The sequence below is a fragment of the Pituophis catenifer genome, unplaced genomic scaffold (assembly GCF_029215685.1).
Source record: "Pituophis catenifer annectens isolate HBS135680 unplaced genomic scaffold, rPitCat1.0.hap2 SCAF_7, whole genome shotgun sequence".
NCBI classification, from domain to species: Eukaryota; Metazoa; Chordata; class Lepidosauria; order Squamata; family Colubridae; genus Pituophis; species Pituophis catenifer.
In genome coordinates this window covers 66,819,191-66,830,410 of record NW_027256887.1, presented here as the reverse complement: position 1 = coordinate 66,830,410, position 11,220 = coordinate 66,819,191, and the positions used below count along the sequence as shown (strand labels likewise).

The 11,220-nt window shown below is 38.6% G+C and overlaps 1 protein-coding gene across 1 annotated transcript; it reads left to right on the top strand.

The window, feature by feature from the left end:
- Positions 1-5,169: 5,169 nt before the first annotated feature.
- ASCL4 (achaete-scute family bHLH transcription factor 4) lies at positions 5,170-5,739 on the top strand. The gene has a single exon (XM_070947793.1). The coding sequence runs from the start codon at positions 5,170-5,172 to the stop codon at positions 5,737-5,739; it is 570 nt and encodes a 189-aa protein (XP_070803894.1).
- Positions 5,740-11,220: the final 5,481 nt, after the last annotated feature.

Below are 11,220 nucleotides of genomic sequence, written 5' to 3'. Positions count from 1 at the left end.
AGACAGTGTCAAAACCTCATCAACTCATGAAGGGGAAAACCCAGACATAAGGAAATGACCTTCCCAAAATAGAACACATAGATATCAGAGTCAGATAGAATTAAAAAAGAAATCCCAGGAAACGATACACAAAGACTCTAGACAAGATCAGGAAAGAAACTATTAACAGCAGAATAAAAACAAAAGGTATGGCAGGGGATTAACCAAGGAAAAGATTTAATCAATAACCCAAAGCAATATGATAAGAGTCAAACTGGGGGTAAGGGCTTACCAAATAATAACATGATCATCTTAAGGGAGGAAGCAAATAATGAATCAGGAGAAAACAAAAGAATACCAAATCAGATAACACAAACACCACCTAGTCTGAAGTAGGAAACGATCAGAATAAGAAAAACAGAGCACACACACAAAGGAAACATAGACAAAAGTAACAATAGAAAACAAAGGATTCCCTTTGATCAAGAAGGTATAAGAATGTATGCTTACCTGGTAAAGATGTCAGCCCACCCAGGAATGCTGGTCTGCGACATCGCTCGATCTGACTTCCTGAAAAATAAAGAAAACTTGCTTTCATGCAGCTTGCTTCTCTCGCGGTTTTGCGCGGCGCCTGAACGCTCTCCCAGCCGGGAAATTTGAATCCTCGGGGGGGGGAACCTCTCCTCCCTTCTAACAATTGGCGACCACGAAGAATTCCCAGCCAACCCAGCCACCGGACGGGGCCTGGAGATTCATCCCAGCCGGCATGGACCACTTTGTCCAGGGAAAAATCCACGGACCCTGCCCGGAGGTGTCGGGTAGTAAAGGGAGTTTTGAGCCTTTGCCTCAACAGCTGCTTGAAAGCAGGTAAGTACCGCTTTAAATTACAATAAAATCCCTAGAATACGGGGCGTATGAGAGTGTGTGAGTGAGTGTGTTCATGTGGGATTTCACCTGGACAGCAGCCTGATCCTACCCCTTTGAACGATCCCTAGCCGCACCTCTGCCTACTGCTAGCTCCACCGAGCCGTGACCGGTAGGACAGAGAAAGCAAGGGGGTATCGCCAAATGTAGGACTTTCTGCCTAACAGGGAACGAAAGCCGAGCGAATAGAAGCGCGTGGAAGGGGGAAATAAATTGCGAGAGGGAATCCCAGTATACGTCTCAGAAGGTGCAAAGCCCAGACACGGAGATAGTGTGAGGAGGGGCCAGTACTCACTGCTGGGGTCAGCAGGTCCAAGGCAGAGACCAGTCGCATACTATTCTGTTAGACTAGACCCGGTAGCCCAAGGGACACTCCCATGCTTAAGAGCAGTAGCGGCAACCGTTGAAATAGTAAAAAGAACCAAAGATCTCGTTCTAGGGCAACCTCTGACATTAAAAGTGCCTCATGAGGTTTTTGCCATTCTTCTAAAATCACAGACCCAAGCCTTCACGCAACAACGCTTAGCACAATATGAGGCTGAATTGTTTACTTCAGACCACATAACATTTGAAAGATGTAGCACCTTAAATCCTGCTACCTTGCTTCCCACAGATCAAACAGATGATCACTTACATGACTGCCTCCACCTAATACAGGATGCAGAATTGCCTCACCCAGATTTAACCGACACCCCCTTGCAAAACCCAGACTTAGAAGTTTTTACGGATGGCTCTTCCTTCATTCATGAGGGAAACAGGGTTGCTGGAGCTGCGGTAGTATCTCTTTACGAGATCATTTGGGCAGAACCACTTTCCCCCTCTTTTAGCGCCCAAGCTGCTGAACTCATTGCTCTAACGAAAGCCTGTGAAGCAGCTAGGCATCTATCTGCTAACATCTATACAGACTCCAAATATGCATTTGGAGTCTGCCATGCTACTGGAGCCTTGTGGAAACAGAGAGGGTTCCTAACATCAGCAGGAAAACAAATTGCACATGCCACCCAAGTCTCCCAACTATTACAAGCCATCCAGCTACCGAAAGCCCTTGCAATCATCCATTGTAGAGCCCATCAAACAGATGATTCCATGGTCACTAAAGGAAATCACTATGTTGATACAACAGCCAAGTGGGTAGCTACAGAACCCCTTCCCTACAACATCGCTGCCCCAACAATGAGAATTGATCCTGAAATTCAGTACAGGGACTTCCTAGAGCAGGGAGAAGCACAGATGTGGGAGGATAAATTAGGGGCAACATTTTCAGATGGGTTTTGGAGAGTCCCAGATGGTAGACCTATTGCCCCACGCCGCCTCATACGCTTAATCTGTCAGAGGCTACATGCAAAAGGTCACTGTGGGACCCAGGCTATAGTGGATGCTGCTAGGAGAGTATGGCATGCACCAGGTATATACACAGAGGCAACCAGAGTAACCAGCAGTTGCCAGACATGCCAAGCCAACAATAGCACATCCCGAAAAGCCATCTATGAGGGAGGGAGGCCATGGGCACAAAGACCATTTGAGGCAATACAAATGGACTATATCCAATTGCCCAAAGCCAATGGATACCAGTATGCCCTCGTGTGTAGGGACCAGCTGACACACTGGGTGGAGGCTTTCCCATGCCGCCACGCCACGGCCCTTTCTAACAAACTCAAGCCATGTGATCCTGTCCACCATTAAACCATCTTTCCAAGCAGTCTCCATGTCTCCAGTGTCTTTTTCCCCACTTGGAGCAGAACCTAGAAGGACATTTCTTCCAACACCTCCAAGAAGAGTATGTGGCTGTCAGGAAAATCCACTACAAGAGGGCATGACAAAATACTATATCTTTCTCTTCTGACAGCTGAAAGAATAGTGGATTTCTCATTGTAATGTATAATGCAGTCAACCTTCCTGGAGCTGAGTTTGTATGCATATTATGATCAATTATCTCACATGCGTACATGCTGCATGCTTTATTTAAAAAATCTGCACATTTCATTTAGAATCAAACAGCAGTTTCTCACTAAATGTGGTTGTCCTGTTGTAATCTGGTCCTCCTTGTCCTTGAAGTTGCAAAGGCAAATGCCAGAGAAAAATGCATTTGCAGGAAGAGACCAGCAAGCATTGATTCCTGGTACCAATCCCTTCAAAGAGATTCATCTTAAAAATTCATTTTTCCCCCCATTCCTAGATGACCAGTTTCTTTTGAGGTACATGAGTTCTTTATTATAAACTGCCCAATGTAGACATGCAAAAAATAAAGTTATTTTACTGTACTGCTGAACAGCAGACAGTTCAGGAAATCAAGACTTGTTCACAAATTCCAAACATGGTCAGCTCTACTGCTTCATTCTTATAAGGACAATATTTAAACACTATGAAAATTGGGTAAATAATATAAAGGTATCCGTCTGTGTGCATAAAATGGAGAAACACAATGCTACTGTAAAGAACTTTTTAAATAAATGTTTTCTTGGGGCAAATAAATCTGTACCCCAAACATTCCAAAGGACAAGTCATAATCTTCTACATGGAGAAGAAGGTGGCACAAAGTACATTAAATATACTTAGTAATATTAACTTTGTAGTCAGCAGCATCTGCATAAAACGATGACACCAAAATGATGGCGTACACAATGATGTTTCATGCAGAACCTGTTTTCCTGATAATTTTGCCATTACTCTGTCCTGCCCTTTCTGTGGATACCATGTCTCTTCTGTAGATCCAAGTAGAAGAAATTTCAGTTGGACTCATAAAAAGACACTTTAAAAAGACACTACAAGGGTTTCATCAAAAAAGAAAAAAAATAGAGTGATCCATTAAAAAAATTGTGAATGAAGCATTGGCAGCATTGAAACAAGAAAATTAAATTTTATTCTTCCAGTTCTATATTCATTTCCATGTAGAGAAAAGGGAAATGGGACTGGCTTGGGGGAAATGTAAAGAGCTAAGGATATCTTTTTAAAAAGGAATAAAAAGTACCTACCTAGAAACTGAGTCAATTTGCTTAGGTTAGTATCTAACACAATTATATTTATCGTATTTTCTTATATTACAGTTTGAAGAACAATTCCTATCCCTTTTTCGTAAGCAAGATAGGACATGTGTAATAGGATACTTTATTCTGTGAAATACGTTTGTTTTGAAGTGGAAAATGTTTACATTTCCTTTTGTTTCATGAACAATACCATTCTTAAAGTTACAACATTTTCAAACAGAATTAATTTCTTTTCCTGAAAAGATTGAAATCACTTTTAAAAAAAACAGGAAAAGTGTATTTTTAAATGTGGGGTAGAACTCTGCCATACGGGATGCATATAAAACAAGGAATAATTATAGTGGAACTAAAATGATCAATTTAGTAGTGACAATGGTGCACATAATTTATATAGTATAATTTGAAGTATAGATGATTGCTCCAAGACTCATTATATCTCCAATTCATGAGAGAGAACAAGGGGAATGCTAGACAATTCCTACCAACCATGTTTGGAAATTTGCTTCATCTGTAACACTCTCAACCACAAGGGAGCACTCCTTCCCTTAATAGTCTATATCTCACATTTCTGCACACATTCACACGCACATGGACATACAAATCACATCAGATTTGTCAGATGTCAGTTTAAATCTGCAAACTTCTATGAACTGACTGATGCCATTATTTTAGAACAGCGGAAGCTGCAAAATCTGCCCTTGTGCTTTGGATTTCAATAAAGGAAGCCCGTGGCTAATTTTTTCATCTGACAGGAGATCCTCGATTCTTGGGGAGAAAGAGGTGGAGCTTTGGCAACTCTTGTCAAATGCCTGCAAACTTTTCAAGTTATCCATCCTTTTGGAGGCAGGTAATATCAAAGGGCACTGCGGATTACAATATGTGAGGAGTGTTTACAGCCTAGAAGATTATTTATGTTTGGTTTTATCTCTATAGTCACACATCCAAGCTTGAAGAAAAGAAACACAGGAACCCTCTCATTATCTTTTGAAATATGAAGATCAGAGGAAAACCTGGGTTTAAAGTGTGGAGTGATGCTCCTAGAAACCTGCTTATAAATTAGAAGGCATCCTGATTCACTAATAACAGACTAAGGAACAGAACTGATACTTGGATAGAAGAGCGGAATTTCATGGTCATTTTTACTGCCATGGACCTTAAGCCAATGCCTACTTCTCTGATCACCACAAATTGTGGAGCAGAACATCTAGCCTATTTGACCTCTCCTTCAATGGATATATTCCAGAAAGCCTATTCTGGAATTTGACTCTGAATTGCTTCTAAGATGGGAAGTAAGAAAGATGATGGGCTCTTGAACAGGATCTCATGTTCAGGACCAGCATCACTTGGAAGCAGTCATGTAACCAGTTCTCATGGTTTACCACTCCGAGAACCATTTGGTATCCCTCTTCCTTTTGGACAAACGTACTGGGACCATCAGCCTTACAATGGATATTCAGGAAGATTCTCTTATTTACCCTTTTCTGGGTATGTGGGAGTTTATGACTACTCATTTGAGCCAGCTTTCATTCGGAAAAGGAATGAAAGGGAAAGGCAGAGGGTTCGTTGTGTAAATGAAGGCTATGCACGCCTCAGAGACCATCTTCCCAAAGAGCTTGCTGAGAAGCGTCTCAGCAAAGTGGAGACTTTGAGAGCTGCCATCACTTACATCAAACACCTTCAGAATATGCTGGAATATCATCCTTTAGGAACAAATAATAAGACAGCCATTCCAGCTACAGATGCACCGGGAATTTCTGGTTCTTGTTTAAGAAGAGAATGCAACAGTGATGGAGAATCTAAAACTTCATTAGCTTCATCTCCTTACAGTGAATTTGAGGAAGTTTGTGGTTAGGAAAACAGTCTATAGAAACAAACAACTTCAAAACCATCAATCTCTTTCCAAAAAAACCACCAAAGAATTTCCAATTTTTTGTGGATCACCTGGAGGACAAAAAAAAAAGTCATCTCTAGCAAAAGGATGGAAAAAGATATTGAGAAGACTGTTTCCAGTATAATTCATTCTTGGCAATCTTCAGGTGTTTATGTAAGAAAAATATAACATAGTTCCTAACATTTCCTTATTTATGTTATTGAATATTTTATGACTGAGCTATCTTTTCTAAAATTGGAAACATTATTGACTTGTAATCTTTGTTTTGTTTTGGTTTAGTTAAAGACAACAATACAGTCAGATGTGTTTTTCCAGCTCTCTTGCAATAACGCTCTGCTTATTAAGACACTGTCCAGGTTTAGTGGACACTGGACAATAATGCTGTAATTAATAATAATTTATTATTATTGGTGGCGCAGCGGACTAAAATGCTGTTAATTAGCACTTAGCTGCCAGCTGCCTGCAATTACTGCGAGTTCAAATCTCACCAGGCTCAAGGTTGACTCAGCCTTCCATCCTTCTGAGGTAGGTAAAATGAGGACCTGGATTGTGGGGGCAATAAGCTGACTTTGTATAAAAAAGAACACCGCTGGAGGGGGCGCGAAAGCCCTACTAAGCAGGTATATACAAAAGTATGAAGACTATTGCTTAATGCATTGTAAACCGCCCTGAGTCTCCGGAGAATGGCGGCATATAAATCGAACCAATCAATCAATCAATCAATCAATCAATCAATAATAAATAATAAATAAATAATTAGCAGAGCATTATCTCTAAATAAAGTGAATTATATTTACACCCCAGGGAATGTTTTGAAACTTGGGATAAAGTCACAATTATCTTGACTTTAACGGGGTTTAAATTAAATTGTTTTGAAATTGTTCAACTGTTTACAATGAGATTACTGTCTTCATATTTTAGGGTTTGCATTTAGGATGTGCTAGATTGAAAAATGTGAACAGAACTTCATGTTTTGTCAATATGTGATTTCAATGTGCCAGATAATGACTAAAATAAATGAAATGTGTTTGGCTGTAATTTCATTTTAGGTAGCTCTAATGTAAGAATGAAACACATTTTTTTCTGATGTTCTTGTTTTGCTTATTAATAACCAACTTATATGTGCATATAAACTTAATTACTATGGCATTTGGGTGATATATGTAGATTTCATGTGTTTTCAGACTAATGTGTCAAAATGGAAGGACCAAAATAAATACAGGCACAATAATGGGTGATCTTCAAAATGCCAAGATGATGAAAAATATGGATAAAGAAGCGATTGAGACATAATTTCAATGTGATGGGGAAGGGAATAAAATCTAAAAAAACAAGATTTGGATGATAAAGTTTGCACTTATCCCCAGATTTGCAAACAGTATGTTTGATTGGATTTAGAGAATAGGCGCAAAACTTAGTTGTACTTACTAAGCGAGAGGAGTCTTAAAAAGGGAGGAGGTGTTGCTCCATGCATTCCCGTAACTGTGAATTAATTATTTTGCAAACCTAGCCAAATGGCATCAGAAAAAAAAGAAGCTAATTTAAAATAAACCAGATCATTAGTCTATCAAGTCTATGTATTTATCATGATAACTCCCCCATCCCCATTCATGTCTTACTTTGCATATAGTCATGCACTGATGTGACACTGAAGGAAGAATAGCCCTAATATCACATATTTGGGCAGATCATACTCCACCAAGCTGCTGGTAAAGAACACTTGTGAAAAGATAACATGAGAACAACTCTCTCTTGCACACAGATGTCCCAAAGGTGCTTTTTTAAAAAGGCAACTGGACTTTGGAAAAACAAAGTACATGCTGAAAATAGAATTAATCAATTAATTAATTAGACACCAGGGATGTGGTCTAAGGATGGAGCCAAGAGCATGAAGCTACAGCTCCTTGTCTACCCATGATTCAAAAGGATGGATTTGCTTTCAGGGAAAATACTCTGATCCAACAAATTTTAACTCCAATGATGTGGAATTAAAACTTTGAGAAAAGAGTGCCAAATCAAACACTGGGTGGAAAGCAGTGGCATTTACCTTCTACATTTTGTGAAATGTTTTATAAATTTATTCTTTGTGCTCAGGTATGCATTCTATGGTATGTGTGGGTTTTCAAATGTTCAGAAGCTGAATTTATATTGATCTTGGGTTTTTGGAAGAGAATGAAATACTTTTACACTCTTGACACATTTTAAGCTGGTTGTGAGATATTATCCAGTGACTAGTTCAGTTCTGGAATAGCCAGGAGACCTGTATCTTTGAAAGAGCTCCATATGGCTGCAAAAATGCTCTTTTATTTTTAGTTAAAAATATAGAAGAGATTTCAGTCACATAATGTTTCGCCTTGGTAGGTGCTTCCTACATCTAGTAGTAGTAGTTTTGAAAACAACTTCAGTCCCAGTCACCTCCACCACAGATTCTTTACAGATAAGAAAGCTATGAATATTATTCCGGATAATATTGCTAATATCCTGCCATAAAACAACTGCAGAAAAACCCCAACTTCATTTTCAGCAAGCTTCATGCTGGAATTATTTTTAATCCTTATAATGCATAGCAAGTGAATAGGATTCTTGTTACAGAAAGCAGATAATGATCAGAAGTTTACACTCTTTGAATTAATGTTTGAATTAAAAACAAGACCAGGCAATTCTCTCCATATGACATGATTACTGTTTGCCATAAAAATACTTCACAGATTCCATTAGATACATGGTCAACAATTTTATCAGTAATTAATTAGCAGCCAAAGAATAAATGTTGATCATTATCCACATGTGTTATATCTCAAAAATGGATTCTAATTTATATTCGTGATTACATAGTTGCTATTAAGAGTAATATGGTCTACACGGCAGCAAACTTATGTCTTGTAATATGAGTTGCTTTTTCATTTAAAAGCAGAGTTCAAAAAAGTATTATCTATGAGTAATGTACATTAACACAGAAACACAACATGAGTGCTGTGAAATGAAATTGGTAGTAAAGTACCATGAAGATAAAAAGCTTTAAACAAGTATAATTATAATATATATTACTATTAACAGTAAAAGAAACTAGAGCAAACTGCTAAATATAATGGGATGGATCCAGATTTAGGTAGGTGGAACTGAGCAAGCTAGAGTATATTAGTTTGATCCTTTCCCCTAACATTGTATTTTAGAGATTCTATTAAGAATGGGCTATCGTTTTGGCAGAAAATTGAATTCTTCTGAAACAAGAATTCGGTTTCTGAAGCATTTGTTCTGTCCAGAGCTTTGCTAAATGAATAATGTAGCACCCTAATTATTGGAGTCTCCCTTTGCTTCCATTCAACAATGTAGTCCAGGGGTGTCAAACTGGATTTCTTCAAGGGCTGGATCAGCATTGTAGTTCTCCTCCACAGGCCGGCCGGGGGTGGGTGGGTGGGAGACAGGATGGATGCCTCCTGCAGCACCCTGACGGCCAAAATGGGGCATTGGGGGGGGGGGCTCACGCAGTCTCCCGTGCCCTGTTTTGGCCGGAAGAGTGCTGCAGGAGGCTGTCTAGTCTGAAAATGGGATGCAGGGGGGCATGCGAGTACCCTCAGTGCCCCATTTTGGCTGCCACAGGCACCATGGACCAGTCCTTTGCTATTTCCAGGCCAGCCCCACAGGCCAGATTTAAGCACCCCGCGGGTCAAATCAGGCCCACGGGCCTTGAGTTTGACACCCCTGATGTAGTCCATTTGCAGAGTCTCTGACTCTTTGGCATATTCTCTGGGGAGGTGGAGCAGAATGAAGCTACCATAAGAATCTATAACTTGTTTATATTGAATTCATTTTAATATGACCATGACAGTTCTTTAAAATGAGTTTAAGAGGAGATATCACACAAAGTTCAGTCTATATTACTTGTACTTGAACATAGGAAAATAACTCTTTGGCCCTTCTATAAGCTTAAAAAATACAATAATTAAAGTTTGGTGGTACCAGCACTTTGCCTTAGGGCTATTTGTGACATTAGACCTAATTTCAACCTCTGCCCCTCTAACTATTAATTTTCCTTCCGCCTACCACTTGGAAGAGAAATAGGATGGTAGAAAGAAAGAAGATCCAAAAAAATTGGAATCACTACCCACTTTTGGCTGCAGTCTCTCGCGCTGCTTGTTCCAACACCATAAAACCTCTAACATATTATGCGGAAATGTTTTACTACTCAAAAAATATTGCTCCTCTTTTGGATAAATTTCAGTTTCATGTTTCTTGCATTTTGAAGAAGCTTATCCAGAATATTTTTACTTTGATGAAGTTCAGTTTTCTTTCAGGCAGTTACATCTAGCAAGAAGACAACAATAGAACTGAAGATAGATATCAGGCAAATGTGTAAGTTGCCCAAATATATTGTCTGTTGCTCACTTAATGGAAAATTAGTCATATATAATTCATGCATGAGGAATGAAATTTTTAAATGGGTAACGTAGAATAAGATGGGACACGTTTTGTTCTAGACTCTGAGACTGGATTCATTTTAATATTTTCTGGGGCTAAACTTTCACATACAATATTACAATTTTCCCAAACATTGTTATCTCCCTTATTTCTGGATGCAAGTCCCAGAATTCTCTTCTAGGTCCAAATTCTGGGAATTCCACACATGTGAAGGGCATCTAGTTTGGGAATTTGCTGTAGCATTGGGAGTCCTATTGAACACAGCTACAACTCAATCATGGTAAAATCTCATGCTATTATTTTCAAAGAGATATTGTTGACTGTTTCTAATTTCTGTCATATGTCTATTTTTTGTTATTTGAATTACTAAACATGGATAAAAATTTAAAATCTCAATGACTGAAGACACTGAGATCACGAAGCTGTTTGCTGATGAAGTGAGCAAGTTTCAAATAAAGCAATATATACTTTAGTCTTTGCTTATATTCTCTTTTGTCTAGACAAATATTTATTTCAACTTAGTGTGTAGTATATTATTATTAAACTTTGAAAACAGATAAGGACCCAACCTCACATATTTTAATTAATGTTTGAATAAATACAAAGACCAGGAAATGTCTCCCCATATGACATGATTACTGATCACCATAAAAATACTTCACATATCTTTCAATACATGCTCAACAATTTTATTAGTTTGCTTTAATCTTCTTATCAAACATAGGCAAACAAAAATGTCCATTAAATGACAAATTTACAAGCACTTTGATACTATCACTACTTTTAAAGTGTATAATCTAATTCATATGATTCTTTGGAAATTCCTAAAAGCTTATTTAGTTGGTTTTTCCCAGCCCCCAGTAATAGCTTCACTAATGTTCCTTTGAAGTTAAATTACTGTTTCAATAAATGACCATAGATGTCTTAGAATTAAGGAACAAGGGCTCAAAAGAAAATGAATTCACATTTGGAAAGACCATCTGTCTCTGAATAACTACAAGATATGAAGCATCATAATTCCAA

Bases quoted from the DNA above. Each gene is read 5' to 3' on its own strand.
- ASCL4 (XM_070947793.1), top strand. From the start codon at position 5,170: ATGGGAAGTAAGAAAGATGATGGGCTCTTGAACAGGATCTCATGTTCA.